Here is a 20,830-nt window from a genome sequence, read left to right as displayed (position 1 = left end):
TACACACACACACCTCACATCCCCCTAGCCAGAGCCCACCACAATAGAGCTATAAGAGCTACAGTAGGAGTGTCAGCTGGCTCTGACAGCAGTGTTTAGTGAGGCAGAGTGAAGTGACTGGGAACACCATATGAAACACCTGACCCTCTTAGCTCTCATACAGCCCCCATTTTGACACCGTTTCCTAAACGAGAGAGAGCCAAGCACCTGGAACACCTATTACGTTTCACTTCTATTCTTAGATCACTGTGTTCAGCCAGTGACATTTGGTGTCGTAACAATACAGTGGTCTATACCACACATATAAAAGAGTAGATTGTGTACTTAAACAATTCTGTTTAGATGGGATGTCGTTTTGGTCACATTGTGACAAAGTAAAGTGTCCTTTATTCCCCTACTGGTCAGAAGTTCTTCCCGAATCACAGAAGAAATGCCTCGGACTACGGCAGCGAGGGTTCCAGTGCAGACAACTCTCCACAGATGGGGCAGCATCACGTGAGTCCCCCTCCTCCTCTCCTGTCCTCCTTTATTGTCCTCCCCAGTCTGCTGATCCTCATTAGGTTAGATCAGCCCTGAGTCGACTGAAAATGACAGTTCTGTTCTTACTCAAATGACACTTCTGTGAAGTTGCCCCAGCGCTATGACCACTCTGACCTGACCTGTCTTTCCTCTGAATGGTGTTTTGTTTCTGTTCCTGAAAGCTGATTGGTTTAGACTCAGAAGAAATCAAATCAAAATCAAATGTATTTATATAGCCCTTCGTACATCAGCTGATATCTTAAAGTGCTGTACAGAAACCCAGCCTAAAACCCCAAACAGCAAGCAATGCAGGTGTAGAAGCACGGTGGCTAGGAAAAACTCCCTAGAAAGGCCAAAACCTAGGAAGAAACCTAGAGAGGAACCAGGCTATGTGGGGTGGCCAGTCCTCTTTTGGCTGTGCCGGGTGGAGATTATAACAGAACATGGCCAAGATGTTCAAATGTTCATAAATGACCAGCATGGTCAAATAATAATAATCACAGGCAGAACAGTTGAAACTGGAGCAGCAGCACAGCCAGGTGGACTGGGGACAGCAAGGAGTCATCATGTCAGGTAGTCCTGAGGCATGGTCCTAGGGCTCAGGTCCTCCGAGAGAGAGAGAGAAAGAAAGAGAGAGTTAGAGAGAGCATACTTCAATTCACACAGGACACTGGATAGCACAGGAGAAGTACTCCAGATATAACAAACTGACCCTAGCCCCCCGACACAAACTACTGCAGCATAAATACTGGAGGCTGAGACCGGAGGGGTCAGTAGACACTGTGGCCCCATCCGATGACACCCCCGGACAGGGCCAAAAAGGAAGGATATAACCCCACCCACTTTGCCAAAGCACAGCCCCCACACCACTAGAGGGATAACTTCAACCACCAACTTACCATCCTGAGACAAGGCCGAGTATAGCCCACAAAGATCTCCGCCACGGCACAACCCAAGGGGGGGCGTCAACCCAGACAGGAAGATCACATCAGTGACTCAACCCACTCAAGTGACACACCCCTCTAGGGATGGTATGAAAGAGCCCTAGTAAGCCAGTGACTCAGCCCCTGTAATAGGGTTAGAGGCAGAGAATCCCAGTGGAAAGAGGGGAACCGGCCAGGCAGAGACAGCAAGGGCGTTTCGTTGCTCCAGAGCCTTTCCGTTCACCTTCACACTCCTGGGCCAGACTACACTCAATCATATGACCCACTGAAGAGATGAGTCTTCAGTAAAGACTTAAAGGTTGAGACCGAGTTTGCGTCTCTCACATGGTTAGGCAGACCATTCCATAAAAATGGAGCTCTATAGGAGAAAGCCCTGCCTCCAGCTGTTTGCTTAGAAATTCTAGGGTCATTTAGGAGGCCTGCGTCTTGTGGTCGTAGCGTACGTGTAGGTATGTACGGCAGGACCAAATCAGAGAGATAGGTAGGAGCAAGCCCAGGTAATGCTTTGTAGGTTAGCAGTAAAACCTTGAAATCAGCCCTTGCCTTGACAGGAAGCCAGTGTAGGGAGGCTAGCACTGGAGTAATGTGATCAAATTTTTTGGTTCTAGTCAGGATTCTAGCAGCCGTATTTAGCACTAACTGAAGTTTATTTAGTGCTTTATCCGGGTAGCCGGAAAGTAGAGCATTGCAGTAGTCTAACCTAGAAGTGACAAAAGCAAGAAGCCCCTTCAATCAGAGCCTCAGTGGCACAATGTGTTTTTTAAATATTTTTTATATATATCTCACCACTGCCCTGATAAATATTGTATCCATCCGCATGCTCTCTATCTAAGGGCTAATGGTGTGTTGTACCCGTATATTGAAGAATTTGTAAGCAGAATAGTAGTTGCATAGCTACACCTGAGAGAGTAGAAACAGATGTCACTTGGGAAATGGTATATTTCCTGGTATATAAATAGATTAGTTTTTCCCTGTTGAGGGCAGCTGACGTCACAACACCTTTGGGAAACTCTCAGCCAGAGCTACCAACCGCCGTACCACCTCATCACACCTCACTACACAGTGAAAGAGGATGCAATAGTCTAAAATGTGCCTGTGGTTTTATACCATTCATGCTGTTCATTATAAAACATAAAGGGAGAGGTGTCTGTTAACAAGCTATTACAAAGGAGCTTGTTGTCAGAGTTTAGCCACAGTTGTCAAATACTGTCCTCCTGTCGCTTTTTTGGTGCATTTCTGTTTGTAGAGGTTAACAGGATTGTACTGTATCAATGCATCAATAAGTATGTCTCACTTGAACACTTGGCTTTGCATAATTAAAAGCATGTTATGTTTGGATCCTTTTTCAGGTGCAGAGTTTAGAAAAAGCTGGAATTCTCAACAAAACTAAAGTGTCAGAGAATGGGAAAAGAGTAAGGTAATTCTGACCTCATCCAAAGTCTGGGCATAATTGCTGACATGGAAGCAAGTGATGGAATTATCAGCCATTACATTACCAAATTATTTTCTACACTGCAACATTCCCTGAAGTACAGTACAGCTCACACTCAGTGGCCTTCCTATAGGAAAAACTGGGCCCAGTCTTGGACGGTTCTTCACGGAGGGGTTCTGACCTTCCACAAAGACCCCAAGTCTGCAGCCACAGGAGCCTCGGTGAGTGAGAGGTGCACAACTGTTACCTGCACAGATAAAGAACTCTTACATCACTGTCTGATTTCATGGAATGCAGTACTGTCAGTTTTCATCAACTGTCCTCCATGATGTCTTTCTTTCTCAACAGAACAAGACCAATCAGATCGCCCCAGAGGTCACAGTGGAGCTACGAGGTGCAACGATTGGCTGGGCTCCCAGGGATAAATCCAGCAAAAAGAATGTTGTAGAGGTGGGTTGACAGTTGGTTGCTATGAAGTCATACTACAGGTGTTTTAGGAGTTGTACTAAATACATCAAAGATAAGGATTCATTTGGGAGTACCATTTATTATTAAATAAAAATGTAATTGACTATACATTCACCATTTTCTGCCCATTGTGATAAGTGATTCTGGGAAGCAACATCATGTGAGAATATATTTTCCATTAGTCTAAGACTGTTGCCCTCTCTATAAATCTGTAAAGCAAATGTTAGTCATAATAACCTCTGTTGTATGTTGTCTCTTCAGTTGAAAAACAGAAATGGTGTTGAGTTTCTGATACAGTACGACACTGAGAGTATCATCAACGACTGGCACAAAGTTCTAGTCGACACTATTCGACAGCTGGTAAGTCTCTTGAATGTTTAGAAGTAAATTAACTCGCACACCTTAACGTGCATGGAGAAAAATATGTACTGAATAAAAATAAGAAAAACTCCCTGATCAAGGTCAATTTAGGATGGTTAACTTAATGGCTGCTGGTTCAAACATCATGCATGTTAGCCAATGACATTGCAGGACCAGGATCATCACCAATCTGAGGAGGAGGACGTGGACATCAGTGAGAAGTCCTCCGGTACAGACAGAGATGACAGGTCACCAGGCACCCTGGACAAGAGGAGGATATGTAAGTTCTCCCAACTACACTATTCCTGCTTCAAATAGCAGACATTTAAGCCGCAATAGCCTCCACCAGGTCAAATTGCTCTTGTTTCGTGGCTGTTTAACCCCCTTCTCCTCTTTGATCTTCTTGACCCCCCCCCCCCCCCCCCAGCTTCCAGACCGAGCACGGCCACCTCCTCTGGGGGAGAGACAGATCAGAAGAAGGTTCGTACCAAGCTGATCAAGTTCCTCCTGAAACGACCCACGCTGCAGTCCATCAAGGAGAAGGGTTACATCCGAGGTGGGCTCATAGGGTCTTCATTCCTACAATGCTACACATGCCGAACTTGCTCCAAATCAGGCTACATTACATTTACTGTCAGGAATTCTCACGACTATGTTACTTATCCAGAGAGATTGAGATTGGAATGAGTTTGTACATATCTTCTGTTGTGATACGGGTAAACAACATCCACCATCCTTCCCTCAGACAATGTGTTTGGCTGTCATCTGGCTGCACTGTGTTCCCAGGAGAAAACTACTATCCCAAGCTTTGTGGAGAAATGTATCCGAGCAGTGGAAAAGAGAGGTAATGATTAGTAATCACAGTGATGATGATTATGTTACAGTTGACGTCGGAAGTTTACATACACTTAAATTGGAGTCATTAAAACTTGTTTTTCAACCACTCCACTAATTTCTTGTTAACAAACTATAGTTTTGGCAAGTCGGTTAGGACATCTACTTTGTGCATGACACAAGTACATATTCCAACAATTGTTAACAGACAGATTATTTCACTTATAATAGACTGTATCACAATTCCAGTGGGTCAGAAGTTTACATACACTAATTTGACTGTGGCTTTAAACAGCTTGGAAAATTCCATAAAATTATGTTTATGCTTTAGCTTCTGATAGGCACATTTACATAATTTGAGTCAATTGGAGGTGTACCTGTGGATGTATTTCAAGGCCTATCTTCAAACTCAGTGCCTCTTTGCTTGACATCATGGGAAAATCAAAAGAAATCAGCCAAGACCTCAGAAAATAAATTGTAGACCTCCACAAGTATGGTTCATCCTTGGGAGCAATTTCCAAATGCCTGAAGGAACCACGTTCATCTGTACAAATAATAGTATGCAAGTATAAACACCATGGGACCACGCAGCCGTCATGCCGCTCAGGAAGGAGATGTGTTCTGTCTCCTAGAGATGAACGTACTTTGGTGCGAAAAGTGCAAATCAATCCCAGGAAAACAGCGAAGGACCTTGTGAAGATGCTGGAAGAAACAGGTACAAAAGTATCTATATCCACAGTAAAGCGAGTCCTATATTGACATAACCTGAAAGGCCGCTCAGCAAGGTAGAAGCCACTGCTCCAAAACCGCCATACAAAAGCTAGACTGCAGTTTGCAACTGCACATGGGGACAAAGATCGTACTTTTGGAGAAATGCCCTCTGGTCTGATGAAACAAAAATAGAACTGTTTGGCCATAATGACCATCGTTATGTTTGGAGGAAAAAGGGGGAGGCTTGCGAGCCAAAGAACACCATCCCAACCGGCTGCAAATTAGTCACAAATGGTTCTTCCAAATGGACAATGACCCCAAGCATACTTTTGTTGCCTAAGGACAACAAAGTCAAGGTATTGGAGTGGCCATCACAAAGCCCTGAACTCAATCCTATAGAAAATTTGTGGGCAGAACTGAAAAAGCGTGTGCAAGCAAGGAGGCCTTCAAACCTGCCTCAGTTACACCAGCTCTGTCAGGAGGAATGGGCCAAAATTCATCCAACTTATTGTGGGAAGCTTGTGGAAGGCTACCCAAAACATTTGACCCAAATTAAACAATTTAAAGGCAATGCTACCAAATACTAATTGAGTGTATGTAAACTTCTGACCCACTGGGAATGTGATAAAATAAATTAAAGCTGAAATAAATCATTCTCTCTACTATTATTGTGACATTTCACATTCTTAAAATGAAGTGGTGATCCTAACTGACCTGAGACAGGGATTTTTACTAGGATTAAATGTCAGGAACTGTGAAAAACTGAGTTTTAATGTATTATGCTTAAACTGTAAATGCCAGTAGTGACATTGAAATAGCAGTGTATTACTCAGCACAATATTTACAGTAAAAGAAAAAAGGTTACCACAGTAGTTGATTGAACCCAATGCTGATGTGTGTTTGTCTTCACAGGTCTGGACATGGATGGACTCTACAGAGTCAGTGGGAACCTAGCTGTCATTCAGAAACTACGCTTCAAGGCAGATCATGGTAATGCCCATCTCTTTACCTTCTGTATGTGTGTCTGTATTTGTGTGTCCTGTTCTTTGACTCTGTTGTGTGATGCGATTCTGTTCTACAGAGGAACTGGACTTGGAGGATGGCCAGTGGGAGGACACCCACGTCATCACTGGGGCTCTGAAGCTTTTCTTCAGGGAGCTTCCTGAACCCCTCTTCCCCTTCAGCCACTTCAGCCACTTCATCCAGGCCATAAGTAAGCAGCAGGCCAGACTCCGTGGCCCCACAATGTCACCTCTCAGAATAGCCTGAAACTGTGTTAGGTTTTGGCCCCACAGTGGCACCTCAGTTTTCTTACCCAGTGTATTACTTCACTATCAAGGAAGGACTAATCATGTTTACCACCCCACTTCCCTTTGTTTTTTTGTTGTTGTGTTTTTACACCCAATTTTGTGCTATTCAATTGGTAGTTAGTCTTGTCCCATCGCTGCAACTCCCATACGGTCAAGATGCGTGCTTCCTCCGAAACACGAAGCTGCCAAGCCACACTGCTTCTTGACACAATGCCCGCTTAACCCGGAAGCCAGCCACACCAATGTGTTGGAGGAAACCGTGTCAGAGTGCATGCGCCCGGCCTGCCACAGGAGTCGCTAGAGCGTGATGTGACAAGGACATCCCGGCTGGCCAAACCCTCCTCTAACCCGGACGACGCTGAGCCAATTGTGCGCCGCTTCATGGGTCTCCCGGTCGCGGCCGGCTGCGACAGAGCTTGGTCTCGAACCAGGATCTCTAGTGGCACAGCTTGCACTGCGATGCAGTGCCTTAGACCACCGCGCCACTCGGAGGCCCCCCACTTCCCTTCTTATGAACTATTGGAGATATACATTGAATCTATACATTAGTGTACCATTTATTGTTCTATCTTGTCTTGTTTTCAGGAACTGTTGATTACACCCTCAAAGTGTCTTACATGCGAGAGCTGGTGGAGTCTCTTCCTCGGCCAAACCATGACACCATGGAACTCCTCTTCAGCCATTTACGCAAGTAGGTCTTTCACAATCACATTTTGCCTGTGTTTCAAATGGCACCCTATTTGCTATAAAGAGTACTGTTTTTGACCAGAGCCCTATTTGATTGATGATATTATGATAACGTATACTATTCTGCTTCTCTCGGCTCTCTCCCTCTCTATCCACCCTCTCTCAGAGTGATAAACTATGGAGAAGAGAACCGTATGACTGTGCAGAACGTGGCTATCGTCTTTGGTCCCACGCTGCTCCGGCCAGAGATGGAGTCAGCCAACATCGCCATGCACATGGTTTTCCAGAACCAGATAGTGGAGCTAGTCCTGAACGAATACGAATACATCTTCCATTCCAGTTGAAACAATCATAAGCCTCTGTCAGTCAGAGGTCAGTGATCAATTGAAGTAATATTGCAGTAGGAGAAAAACCACACACTCACCACCGGACAGAGGGTGCGTCCAAATAGTCTCTTTCTTTCTGAAGTGTGCACTCATTCACTATTCCCCACAAATGTAAAAGCATTGGGTTGGTGTAGGCATGGGCTAGAGGGAGTTTACATATAGGCCTAACAGTCATGTCCTTTCAAATCATGAAGGGAAGTGAACAAGTGCACACTTCAGGAGAAAGGAGAGATTATTGGGAGGCAGCCATAGAGGAGCTGCTTGCATTAGGCCTAGTTGAAAGCGATGTCAAATATTTGCACTGCATTTATTCTAATATCTTAGTTGGATATTCATTTGCCAATTCAGAATGTTCTCTGAATTTCTGCTTCTTCACTGCATTCCTTATTATGTAAAATAACACACACCCTTATGGCATCACTTATGTACAGTCTCAAAACATTTTTTGTTGCTATAGGCCCACTTTAACATCTTCCTTTCATGTAAAAATGTTAATTCACAATAACATGATTTTATCTTAACACCCCAATTCTCAAGGCAACCTGAAGATGCTTTGATACTTTGTTTTTGCACACGATCAAACAAACCCTTTTAGATGCATTTTAAAGATGAAATCAAAATGTTTAAAAGTTAGTGAAATGTTTGAGGTTACTGTATATCATGTTTCTGAATAGCCTAGAAGTCCTGTGTTATGCTAATGTCTTATTCAGTCAATGTACATTTTGTAACTGTAATGTAGAAATATATCAAATATGTACTACCCAAAACCTGCTTTGAATTAGACACCAACTTCCCTTGTACAGCTTCTCTAGATTTTGTACTGGATAATCAGATGCCACCTTTTTTAAATAGGCACATTTAGTGTTAATTAAACAAAGCCTCATTGTAAATTAACACACAGAATGATAATGACATATGGCTATGCTATTTCATTAAGTTTATTAGCATTAATAGAGCTGGAAAAATGAATAGTTAGACAGTTGTGAGAAGCATAACATTCGTTTTTTTTCTGTACATAGAAATCAAGTAGCATATTTATGTTGTAAATTACTGAAAATGCACGTGTTCCTTTAATAAAATAACTTTGTAAAAATATGTCACCTAACATGACTCACTGCTTTGTCAACATTTATTGTTTCAAATTGTTAATTGCGTAAAGTAACTTAGCCAGGCCCTTATCCACTGATGTGTGTGAAAGATAGAGGCCTCTGTGGCCAAAAGGCCGTATAAACATGGGCATCGCGATTGAGGGCTTTCACCATTTTAATGTAGTCAAATGGGTGGGACTTACAACTTCATTCCCTGATCCTGGTGACCCTATTGGAGTCACGTCCAACCGAGTCATCAGGAGGGATCAGCCAATCGTGAAGAAAATGTACTATTTCAAAAGGAATCACACTTGTAGGCGATGTCATGCGTGTTTGGTCGTATCGCGCTGAACTGCGCATGTGCAGGCCGTCAAATCAAAGGCACTCCTTCCATAAAAAGTTATTTCTGACGGAAATGAAAACATGTCAGTTTGTCACTTTCACGAGGATAGAGCCGAACTACTTAAGACATTGGCTCGAATCTAGGCTGTGCCTTTAGATTTCGAGAAAATGAACAACTAAGGAAGAATGTTTCACTTCTCTCATTGACTTCTCTATCCCCAAACCCCACCCTGGTCTGCTTTGCAAGTGTTCCCGGAAGTCTCGCGATGTTGTGCCTCTTCGGTTAGAAACTATAATGGCACAGATACAATGATGAGTCCTCTATCTATCTCTATGGTGTGATATGATTTTCTAGTAGGGAACGATTTAGAGTTTGCACTTCCGGAATTGTAAGTATATGCATGTCCCTTAAGGTCCTTGTGTAATTGTAATGTGATATTGTACCCCCTAGCTCGATTGTCTATTATTTGTAATCTATGTATGCTTGTGTTCCCTCATGTACTTTATGTATTGATTTGCTGTTAATAATAAAAAATAAAAATAAAAAAAAGAGTTTGCACTTCCGGGTGTCAGCTTGTGTTTACATCATTTTGCAATGAGTTTTGAGTGGCCCTGGCAATATAATTTTCCTCCGTTTTTTACGTAAGTTAACCATTTTCACAACTAAATGGTGATACCCACGTATAACAAATATTGTGTTGTGTGGATTCCATTGCATTACGTTAGTTACTTGTTGACCTATTAAAAATGCTAGTTGAAGCTAGCTGGCTAGTGATGTGGATCAGCTAACGTTAGCCACACGGCGAACATATGAATAATAGCAATGACAATGATTTTCTCAACATGTAACTAGCTAGATAGATAGTCATTCGTATTGACGTTGTAGCTACTTAGTTTATCATTAAAGCTAGTTAGCGAACGTTATGATGTATTGCAATCCGTGGCTAGCAACTGTAAATAATATTGAATGTACATTCAAATTGCTAACTTGCACAAATACTGTAGGATGTGGTTGTGTTCGCAGCTAATGTTTATGATTATTATTCACATCTCTTTCAAACAAAATGAAACTTGGATAACCGTTAGTGAGTGATTAGCTAGCTATCTAGCTACTTCTAGCGCTTGACTTACAGGTAGGTACATGTCAATCAATATAAGTTGGTGCGATGTCAGTAATGGTTGCATTTGGTGGTTGACAGGTTACAGCCCAATGTTGACACCAGACAGAAACAGCTTGCAGCTTGGTGCTCCCTCGCACTGTCCTACTGCCGCCATCACAAGCTCTACACTCTGGACATCATGGAAGCCCAAGAGAGCCCTGTGTTCAACCACAAGAATATTGATAGTATCCTTTTATCTACCATGTTCTGAGTTTCACTTACTGACACGTATTTCATAGATCAAACCAAATAAATCACAGGAGGCCATTTCTTGCTCTACTGTCCTGTTATTTGTTGTTGGACAGCTGCACACCACCCTGCATCAGACTGCTGGTTTGCCTCTGAAGCTAAGCAGAGTTGGTCCTGGTTGGTCCCAGGATGAGAGACCAGATGCTGCTGGATGTGGTGTTGGAGGGCTAGTTGGAGGCACTCTTTCCTCTGGTCTAAACAAAATATCCTAATTTCCCAGGGCAGTGATTGGGGACATTGCCCTGAATAAAATATCCCAGATCAGTTATTGGGGATATTGCCCTGTGTAGGGTTCCGTCTTTCGGATGGGATGTTAAACGGGTGTCCTGACTCTTTGTGGTCACTAAAGATCCCATGGCACATATCGTAAGAGTAGGGCAGTTAACCCTGGTGTCCTGGCTAAATTCTCCATCTGGCCCTCATGGCCACCTAATCAAACCCCAGCTTCCAATTGGCACATTCATCTCTCTCCCCTGAAACTATTCTCCAGGTCATTGCTGTAAATGAGAATGTGTTCTCAGTCAACTTACCTGGTAACATAAGGGATAAATAAATAAGACTTTGAGGCTAGTGAAATATAATAAGGATGTTCTCTGAAATTATACCCACTGAATGTTTCTCCTCAGAAACCTTAACTGATCTTTCAGGAAAACTATCAATGGAGGCCATACTAATTGTTTTTGAGGAATTGAGGAAAAAAGGTAACAGGGCAGCTTTAATTGAAGGATGGATATTGATAATTATTCTGACAAAAATAATTGAACTGGATATTGTTTGCAGGGAACCTGGAATGGTTAGACAAGAACAAGACGCGGTGTCTAGTCATGTGGAGGAGGCCAGAAGAATGGGGGAAACTGATTTACCAGTGGGTGAGTAGGTCTTTTATGGGCCCTGGTCTAAAGTAATACACTATATAGGCAGTGGTGAAAAAGTACTCAATTGTCATTCTTGAGTAAAAGTAAAGATACCTTTAATAGAAAAAGTGAAAGTCACCCAGTAAAATACTACTTGATTAAAAGTATCTGGTTTTAAATATACTTAAGTATCAAAAGTAAGTGGAATTGTTAAAATATTCTTAAGTATCAAAAGTAAAAGTAGAACATTTCAAATTCCTTATAGTAAGCAAAACAGATGGCACAAATATATATATTTAAATATATATATATTACAGATAGTCAGGGGCACACCAACACACAGGCATAATTTACAAACAAAGCATTTGTGTTTAGTGAGTCCGTCAGATCAGAGGCAGTAGGGATGTCCAGGCATGTTCTCTTGATAAGTGAATTGGACCATTTTCCTGTCAAAGTGTAACGAGTACTTTTGTATGTCCGGAAAATGTATGGAGTACAAAGTAAATTTTTTCTTTATTTTTATTATTCTTTATTTTTTATTATTATTATTTTCTTTAGGAATGTAGTGAAGTAAAAGTAGGCAAAAATTATAAATAGTCAAGTTAAGTACAGACACACCAAAAAATGACTTAAGTATTACTTTAAAGTATTTTTACTTAAGTACTTTACACCACTGGGGTGTAGCCTATAGCTCCTTTTACATTGTTCGAAGAATCATACAATGTAGCATCATTATAGAACATATGGTAGTTTTCCAGCATGTAATAGTCTAAATCCTTGTGTCATCCATACTCTGTTGATACTTCTTGGTGAAAGGAGCTCATGTTCCCTATCATTTCAGGTCTCTCAAAACGGTATGGTCAATACAGTGTTTACACTCTACGAGCTCATCAACGGTGACGACACAGAAAGGGAAGGTACAGCAACAGATATGTGCATTTCTGACATTTCCTTCTATTCATCAGTACCTAAAGACATCTGCACTATTTTATGCCTTCTGTTGAGCTGTACAGCAAATGTAATTAGATGTAACCCATTTTCCCCAGAATTCCATGGGCTGGAAGACTGGATGCTGATTCGTTCGCTGCAGGCCCTGCAAATGGACGGCAAGGCAGAGGTCATCTCCATGGACGACGGGAAGGGGGTCAAGTTCTTCTGAAGAGACATTGCATTGTGGGATTGAACAAGTGCTCAACTCAGACTGGGAACCTTCATCCTTATTGGCTGTGAGAGTACTGCTTGCCTGGACCCAGATCGGTTTGTGCTGTCCTGCCAACTCCCTGTGGTCATTGGCGTGACAAAGGAGGTACAAGACAGTGCAAACAGATCTGGGACCAGGTTAATGAGGGTTGCGCTGTTTAAAAGGCTATTATTTGCACCTCAGCACCCAATCTACGTGGTTGATGATAATAATAGTCATTATTTGGTTTAGGTAGTTGCCTTATTTGGTTCACCTAAGTTGAAAGCATTTTCTTACTGGAAGGGAACCAATCTCGCTCGTAAATTCCATCTGCAGGAGCAGTTTAGGAGGTGACTTTATTTAGACTTCTGTGGTAGTCACCTGGGATGTTTGATGTGGGACTTTCCCCACAATCTGTGTCTTTCCCTTACTATTTTCTTCTGTTTTGTATTTATAACTTGTTTTTATTCTTAACCTCCTGATTATTAACAAATCTACTTGCAGCGATTAGGTGTGGTGGTGGTATGGACCTCTGCTGTATTGCTGTTCTTCTTTACCTCCAAAAATCCTCAAGAAATCCCAGTCAAGACACCCTGGAGACATTTGGGGAGTATTAAAACCTCCCAGGAAGAGGACACACATGGGAGTATTAGAATCCTGATTTAGTTAAGCTGTAATAATGGTGCTGGATGTCTCATGTACAGACTGACTGCTGTAAACCCTTAGTACATAACCTATGACACTCCTGTATACTGTCTCTGTATTCACCCTTTTTTTTAACCAATGGAATCCTGTAAGAAAATAAATAGGAGAGAAATGTTGTCCTACAGTTATGAATGAGGACAATTCTGTACATGTCAAGGTCTAATTTGAGTTATTACAAGTGGCAATCAATTTTGTATATTAAATTAATATGTCAATAGTGGTAACATGTATTACAGTATCTCAGCTCTGGGGATCTTGGATTAATTAGGTACATTATAGTGCCCCCTAGTGTCAAAGATGAATACAGTTACACGTTTACTACACCTTTATGAATGATCAAATCAACTTTATTTGTCACATGCGCCAAATACAACAAGTGTAGACTTTACCATGAAATGCATACTTACAAGCCCGTAGCCAACAGTGCAGTTCAAGAAGAGTTAAGAAAATATTTTAAAAATAGACTAAAATAAAAAGTAATAATAAAAAGTATACCAAGTAGACTAAAATGAAAGGAGTAATAAAAAACAACACAATAACAATAATGAGGCTACATACAGGGGGCACCGGTTCTGAGTCAGTGTGCGGGGGTACAGGTAATTTGTACATGTAGGCGGGGGTGAAGTGACCATGCATAGATAATAAACAGCGAGTGGCCGCAGTGCACAAAAAGGGGGGGGGGGGGGGGGGGGGGGTAGAAGCAGTCTTGTGGCTTGGGGGTAGAAGCTGTTGAGGAGCCTTTTGGTCCTAGACTTGGCGCACCGGTACGCTTGCCGTGCACCAGTCTTATATAGGAAAGAACATTGCAACTTCTAATATTTTATTAAAACAATACTAAAGGTTGTGTTTGAGACTGACTGACTGATCTACAAATAATAATGAGTGGTTATTTATAATGCTCAGTGATTTGTAGATCAGAGCAAGCCCAGAGACTCTAGGTAACCAAGCTATTGCAAGTAAGATATAGCTTACACAACCATATTGCTACTAATTTCCCAAGAATCACTAGACAGACAGCTAACTGGGCTGTTACTCTGGTGAGCTACTTATTGCAGTCACCAGCTGGGTTGGAGAACCTCACAAATTCAAATCAAATGTTATTTGTCACATGTGCCGAATACAATAGTTGTAGTGAAATGCTTACTTACAAGCCCTTAACCAACAATGCAGTTTTAAGAAAAATAAATAAATTAATGTACCAAAAAATTAAAGCGCATCAGTAAAATAACAATAGCGAGGCTATATACAAAAAATACCAGTACAAAGTCAGTGTGGAGGGGCACCGGTTAGTCGAGGGAATATGTACATGTAGGTAGAGTTATTAAAGTGACGGTGCATAGATAATAACAGAGTAGCAGCAGCATAAAAGTGGGGGCGGGGATGCAAATAGTCTGGGTAGCCATTTGTTTAGATGTTCAGGAGTCTCATGTTTTGGGGGTAGAAGATATTTAGAAGCCTCTGGGACCTAGACTTCGCGCTTCGGTACCGCTTGACGTGCGGTAGCAGAGAGAACAGTCTATGACTTGGTTGGCTGGAGTCTTTGACAATTTTTAGGGCCTTCCTTTGACACCGCCTTGTATAGAGGTCCTGGATGGCTTAGCTGACAGTTCACACACACACACACTTAACCATTTTTAGGGCGGCACACAATTGCCCAGCGTCGTCCGGGTTAGGGTTTGGCCGGGGTAGTCCGTCATTGTAAATAAGAATTTGTTCTTAACGGACTTGCCTAGTTCAATAAAGGTGAAATAAAAAATAAAATAAAAACGTGGTATGTCTCCATAGGCTTGGTCCTTGGTTCAGCTGAGCTGAGGGAGTCTTGTGTGTGTTTGCTGATAACTCCCTGTTGTGCATGTCTGTGTGACAGGTGTGGCTAACTGTGGCCGTACTGATAACAAGTGTCTTGTTTCAGCCGACTAGAGTCAAGCTCCCTCTACAGGCTCTCACTTATTCTCTTTCCCCCTTTTCTGTCTCTCTCTCCCACTCTCATCAAGGCACACATTGTTTTGTCTGCGTCCATAATGGCCCTGTATTCTCTATATAGTGGTGCTCTGATCAAAATTAGTGCACTATAGGGAATAGACTGCTGTTTGGGACATCCGATAACTCTGACTTTCTTTCACTGAATAAGGACAACTCCACGAGGGAAGAATGAGTTGCCAGAAGCATGTTGTGCCCTCTCACATTCATGCATTCCTTATTGAAAATATAGTTCAAACAAAGTTTATGAATACATAATTGGTCATATGAGCTATCAGTTTGATCCAGTTTGTAACAAAAACAACAACAACCTTAATAGAATAGCACATCTTGTAATTTGCCCAGAACACACTGTCTGTCTGTGCCTATGTGGTGGACTGTGGGAGCCTGTGAGGGCATGGCACGAATCCAGATAATCCAAGTCATCTTTCCTGTAGGGAGCTAATTAAAAGTAGCAGAGCTAAGGTTTGGGCTCTGTTAGGAATTCAATTCAAACTGTGTTTTCTTGTCAAATGGCTTGTTTAGCCTAACCTCTTAAATGTACATAGAAAGAGAGAGCCCTTAAATTGAATTGAAATTGAATTGATACCAGTCTTGTAATTGACGTGCTTATTTATTGTCCACTTCTCTTAATTCAGAACAAGAAAATAGTGTTACCAACTATTCCAAAGAAAATAAGCTATATACACACGAATGGATTTATATCTCATGAAGTCAGTTATTTAAGAAGAGGATATTGTTCAGGTAGGCTACAGAAGACTGTCTATGGGGGCGTCGTTGAAAGCGCACACGGGTCTGTGAGCGCACGATCCGAACAACCCTCTTGATACAGACAGCTGTTTTGCCTTCTTTACTAGAGATACGGTTGACAACTCACACGTACAAGGGCGATGGACGGTCCGGTTTTCCCGGGTTATCTGAGAAGTATGTGAATTTTCCGAATTTGAACACATTTTGAGGTAGGCTATTTCAATTGAGAATAGATTTTTTTGACAGTAACCTAAATATTTAAAAATTGACTTGTAAACTATGTGCCACAAGTAATTTTTTTACAGCTCGTGTACTCTAATAGGCTACGTGCCACAAGTTAATTTTACCACTATTTTCCACAAGTAGGCTAATGTCTCGAACGTTTAAACTAGGCTACATAGTAACATAGCATCAATTGCTGAAAGACGTGTAAAATAGCATGCTGTCTTAGTAAAGTAGCGGCCCGGTTTGATTTTCTTATTTCGGGTTTAAAAATATATATTTTCTATCCTTAGAAATTGGAATAAGAACCGCTACAATGTCACAAGTGGAGGTTGAAATAGCTGGACGCGGCTTCCCAAGCCTCTCCGTCGACCTAAACGATGACTGCTTATCTGGTCGAGTCCCGTCGATGCCACTGACCTACAATTTGGGGACCAGGAGAAACTCTTATGGGCTTCACAAAATTAACATGGACATTGACCCACAACTATATGGCGGGGCGCTTTCAAAGGCTCTGTCCTGGTCAGCGGAGAATATTTTAACGTTAAACGAGGCCAGAGTAGAAGAAGACGACAAAACGGATACTCCACCGGCGTCTCCATCTCCAGTCTCCAGCCCGGGCGCGAGCATCACCGGCAGCACGCCCCCCTGTACCCAAGTCTCGGACCCCGTCACCCCGCTGGACAACAACTGGAGCTCGCTCCCGAGCCCCAACACACAAGATGCCAGCTCGGACTCAGACAACGAGCTTGTTCAAAATAAAGCACACAAAGTGTTGTCACGCAGTCCGTATGAAAGCAAATGTGAACAGGAGGAGAGGGAGGACATTGAGACCAAAGCTGTGGCCACCTCACCTGATGGAAGATACCTGAAATTCAACATTGAGATTGGGAGGGGATCGTTCAAGACCGTCTATAAAGGACTGGACACAGAGACTACTGTGGAAGTGGCATGGTGCGAGCTGCAGGTGAGTGACAGACATTTTTTTGTCACACAGCAAATTCCCCAGTGTTAAATCAACACTGAAAGCATGTGCAAGCTCCATGCATATCTTTTCATTTTACTGGGCAAGTCAGTTAAGAACAAATTCTTATTTACAATGATGGCCTACCCCAGCCAAACTCGAACAACGCTTGGCCAATTGTGCACTGCCGTATGGGACTCCCAATCACAGCTGGTTGTGATACAGCCTGGAATCAAACCAGGGTCTGTAGTGACACCTCTAGCACTGAGAAGCAGTGCCTTAGACCACTGCGCCACTCAGGAGGACATAAACAGTCACTTAGGGCCCCAGGCAGCAACTTACTGTTGAGAATTAGAAAAGTAGAATACACAAGGTGCAAGTTTGAAATCTGGTTTTCCTCAGCAATGTTTATCTTGTTATGTTAGTTACTGACAGTCACTCAAATGGCCATGTCAGTTAACAATTTTTAGTTTGATAAATTAGTCTAGCCAGCTATCTAAACTTGAAGTAAACATGGCCGATTACCGACCGGTAACGCAGGGCACGTGCCCAGGAGCCCTGACCTCCATGGAGTCCCCATTGATTTTGTTAGTCACTCTCACTCAGATATCATTAACATGGCATAAGTTATGGCAAAATGTGTAGAATTGCAGGAAATTAGCTGTAAACTTTCTTTTCTGTGCCCCATCGCAAAATGAGTAGATTTGCAGGAAATTTGATATAAAATTGGAAAAGATTCACTCTGCCCCATGGCAACATGTGTACAATTGCAGGAAATGTACTTAGGCACTGAACAGTATTGAATTAACACATTGCTTAGTGTAAAGATTTATTTGCATATTTCCCAGAATGCCTTGCCTTTCATTCATTCATTTGTTAGTGACAGAGACATGCTTGTTGCATACATACGTAGCCAGTGCACTACTTTTTCACAAAAGTAGTGCACTGGGCCTTCTCGCGGCTATGGTTGCATACATTCATTTTCAGTCCTATGGACTTCACCAAGTGAGATGCTAAGGGGAATATGTTATCATTCAAATTTAACAAAATATAATATGTATATCATAAGGGCTTATTTAAGTTCAGGGCTTACGCTCAAAAAAATACTTGGTTAGGTTTTAGGATGACCCAACTGCTGGGTTGCAGGGATTGGATCACTTAGTTGGGTTGTTTTTTAAAAAGAGCATGGTTGGTTTGTTGATGCTGGGTTATTAAGAAATGACCCAGGTGATCAGAAAACTGGAAGCTTGGGCCTCCTGAGTGGCGCAGTGGTTTAAGGCACAGCATCCCAGTGCCCACTTGTGTCACTACAGCCTGGGGTTCGACCTCCGGCTGTGTCACAACCGCCTGTGACCGGGATTCCCATAGGGCGGCGCACAATTGGCCCAGCGTCGTTAGTGGAGGGTTTGACTAGAGGGGCTTTACTTGGCTCATTGTGCTCTAAGCGACTCCTTGTGGTGGGCCGGGCACCTGCAGGTTGACTTCGGTCATCAGTTGAACAGTGTTTCCTCTGAGACATTGGTTAAGCGAGCAGGTGTTAAGAAGTGCGGTTTGGTGGGTCATGTTTTGGAGGACGCATGACTCAACCTTCGCCTCTCCCGAGCCCATAGGGGAGTTGCAGCGACAAGACGAGATCGTAGTATCACGAAATTGGGGAGAACAAGGAAGAATGGAAGCTTGGCTTAGTAGGGGCGTGGCTTTCAGTAAGTAATGTTTGGCCACACATGAGAGTAAATGTCATTACCTGTTCTGTTGAATGGTTATCACATGTTAAGGTTGAATGCTGACTCTTTTGTAGCTTTAATGGAGCTTTCAGAAGTGTACGAGTTCCTTAAAAGCCTATACAAATCCCAATGTGATATCCCCAATGGAATAGTAACCACTTTGTTTCAGTATGTAAACATTTTTAAAATGTATTTTGTATTAGACTATATAATGTGCAATAATATTCAAGGAAAATGTAACATTGCGTGTACAAAGTTAACATGATCAACTGGAATGACATTTACTCTCACGGGTGTCGAAAAATAACTATCTAAAAGCCACACCTCTTATAAGCCACACCTCCTGAAAATAACCCATGAATTACGTTAAAAAAGAACCAGCTGCTTGGTCAACCCAGAATGAAAGTGAATAAAAAAAACAATTGATGGTTAAATTAACCCATGCTTGGGTAATCCGAACAACCCAACATGTTGGGTTATTCACGCAACCTGTCACATTATGCTGGCTTGCAAAGTGACGATTTAATTCCTATTGAAATCCAGCCTGAGTGGGGATATCCAACCTTCAGATTTTTTTTATCACCTGTGACCTTCATTCAGAATGACTACCAGGGTTGGGAAGATTGAAAAATGAGACGACCTAAAGCATCTAAACTGGAACAACCATTTCAGTATGGGTACAATAAATGCAAGTAACATTGGGTTAGTTTTGAAAATGTATGTCATTTATATTTAAGAAACATTCATTTATCAATCAATGTACATAGATATCACAGGAGGTTGGTGGCACCTTAATTGGGGAGGTAATTGTGTTAATAAGGTGAATGGTATCAAATACATGATGCCATTCCATTTGCGCCGACATTATTATGAGCCGTCCTCCCCTCAGCAGCCCCCTGTGATAGATATTGAAACAAACTATTCTTAAAATCAATCTGCAATAGAGCATGCTGGGAAATATGATAATGATGGTCGTGGTTTTGGTTTAACTTTTAGAGTTAATTGTTTAGAGCATTGGCGGTCAGTGACATTTAAGATGAGTTTGGCCTTATTTCTATTACAGCATATTGGATGACTGTCATTCTTATTTCATTCACCCAGGTCAATGCAACATCGATAAGTTAAGGCTATTACATGATACTCAAATTTTCCCTATACCCATCATGAGGATGCTACATCCTAGCCTATGAATGAAAGTCTACAATGCAGGTGCACAGGTCGAGAGAAAAATTGGAGTAATCAAGGTGACAGACAGCGACACATTAAATACCCCCTTGCACACTCTTGCCTGCATCGAGTTCCTATTGGACAAATTCAGGTATGTTTATCCCTGTTTCATTCTGTTTGCTTCCATTTATTTAGGCAGAATGAATACACCCGTGATCACACACTAACACAGTTCACTTTCATAGCAGCCACATACAAACAGCATGAACATTTTGCTCGTTTTATATATAATTCCTTTGCGGATCTACGCGCTCTCACCTTTGCTTGTGGACTTCAGTGCACAACACATTGACTGTCTGTGACCAGGGGAAAAAAAACGTTTCCAAGTCAAACTTTCGTATCATAACCACTAACCGCTACACACAGCCTACATCGTTGTTACCATATTAGCTAACGTTATAGTCAACATAGCTACTATAACTAACGCATTAGTAAACCCATTACAATCGTGCAGTACACAGTCAGCAAGCAGTTTAGCAGTTACACCATCGGGCCCCGGTGGCAATAAATTAATAAAACCAAAAGCTTACCTTGACTTGGAAGAGTTCCAGTGTTCGATAGCCATAGCCAGCTAGCTTTATAGCTCTCTGTTTGAACCGGGTATTTGACTAGGCTAAACTATCTCTCTCTCTTGCTCTCTCTCCTTCTCTCGCTTCTCCTTCATTTATTTTTGTGCATGTGAATTTTACCCCCTTTTCGTGGTATCCAATTGTTAGTAGTTACTATCTTGTCTC

At 42.1% G+C, this 20,830-nt stretch overlaps 3 protein-coding genes across 9 annotated transcripts in view; all 3 read left to right on the top strand.

The window, feature by feature from the left end:
* The window catches only part of LOC109870185 (rho GTPase-activating protein 27), a 30,621-nt gene extending 21,860 nt beyond the window's left edge, over positions 1 to 8,761 (top strand). For 3 of the 5 annotated variants that reach the window (XM_020460582.2, XM_031804992.1, XM_020460585.2), the window contains 12 exons: positions 406 to 495; positions 2,813 to 2,880; positions 3,029 to 3,116; positions 3,244 to 3,345; positions 3,625 to 3,723; positions 3,895 to 4,003; positions 4,151 to 4,279; positions 4,469 to 4,567; positions 6,181 to 6,258; positions 6,350 to 6,481; positions 7,164 to 7,269; positions 7,432 to 8,761. In XM_020460582.2, the coding sequence (XP_020316171.1) occupies positions 406 to 495; positions 2,813 to 2,880; positions 3,029 to 3,116; positions 3,244 to 3,345; positions 3,625 to 3,723; positions 3,895 to 4,003; positions 4,151 to 4,279; positions 4,469 to 4,567; positions 6,181 to 6,258; positions 6,350 to 6,481; positions 7,164 to 7,269; positions 7,432 to 7,609 (1,278 nt within the window). In that variant the 3' untranslated portion in view covers positions 7,610 to 8,761. The remainder of the gene's footprint in view (positions 1 to 405; positions 496 to 2,812; positions 2,881 to 3,028; positions 3,117 to 3,243; positions 3,346 to 3,624; positions 3,724 to 3,894; positions 4,004 to 4,150; positions 4,280 to 4,468; positions 4,568 to 6,180; positions 6,259 to 6,349; positions 6,482 to 7,163; positions 7,270 to 7,431) is intronic. The other 2 variants (XM_020460584.2, XM_031804993.1) reach the window with 1 other exon arrangement.
* Positions 8,762 to 9,609: 848 nt separating this feature from the next.
* Positions 9,610 to 13,385, top strand: vps25 (vacuolar protein sorting 25 homolog). The gene is made up of 6 exons (XM_020460940.2): positions 9,610 to 9,723; positions 10,281 to 10,426; positions 11,138 to 11,191; positions 11,271 to 11,359; positions 12,186 to 12,261; positions 12,391 to 13,385. Exons 1-6 carry the CDS (start codon positions 9,677 to 9,679, stop codon positions 12,501 to 12,503), a joined length of 525 nt encoding a protein of 174 aa, XP_020316529.1. The 5' UTR covers positions 9,610 to 9,676; the 3' UTR covers positions 12,504 to 13,385.
* A 2,603-nt stretch (positions 13,386 to 15,988) lies between these two features.
* wnk4a (WNK lysine deficient protein kinase 4a) overlaps positions 15,989 to 20,830 on the top strand; it is a 72,253-nt gene continuing 67,411 nt past the window's right edge. For 2 of the 3 annotated variants that reach the window (XM_020460438.2, XM_020460439.2), the window contains exons 1-2: positions 15,989 to 16,133; positions 16,475 to 17,148. In XM_020460438.2, the coding sequence (XP_020316027.1) occupies positions 16,100 to 16,133; positions 16,475 to 17,148 (708 nt within the window). In that variant the 5' untranslated portion in view covers positions 15,989 to 16,099. Of the gene's footprint in view, positions 16,169 to 16,474; positions 17,149 to 20,830 lie in introns of all 3 variants that reach the window. The other variant, XM_020460441.2, reaches the window with a different exon arrangement.

Source organism: Oncorhynchus kisutch, linkage group LG25, assembly GCF_002021735.2.
Source record: "Oncorhynchus kisutch isolate 150728-3 linkage group LG25, Okis_V2, whole genome shotgun sequence".
NCBI lineage: Eukaryota > Metazoa > Chordata > Actinopteri > Salmoniformes > Salmonidae > Oncorhynchus > Oncorhynchus kisutch.
Note: the sequence above shows the minus strand (reverse complement) of the source record. Positions and strands in the feature narration are given on the sequence as shown.

What these genes read in the sequence shown, in the direction of transcription:
- vps25 (XM_020460940.2), top strand. Translation starts at nt 9,677, where the DNA reads ATGAGTTTTGAGTGGCCCTGGCAATATAATTTTCCTCCGTTTTTTAC. An exon ending in AATTTTCCTCCGTTTTTTAC is followed by an intron (nt 9,724 to 10,280) that starts GTAAGTTAACCA and finishes GGTGGTTGACAG; the next exon opens with GTTACAGCCCAATGTTGACA. An exon ending in CAACCACAAGAATATTGATA is followed by an intron (nt 10,427 to 11,137) that starts GTATCCTTTTAT and finishes CTGATCTTTCAG; the next exon opens with GAAAACTATCAATGGAGGCC.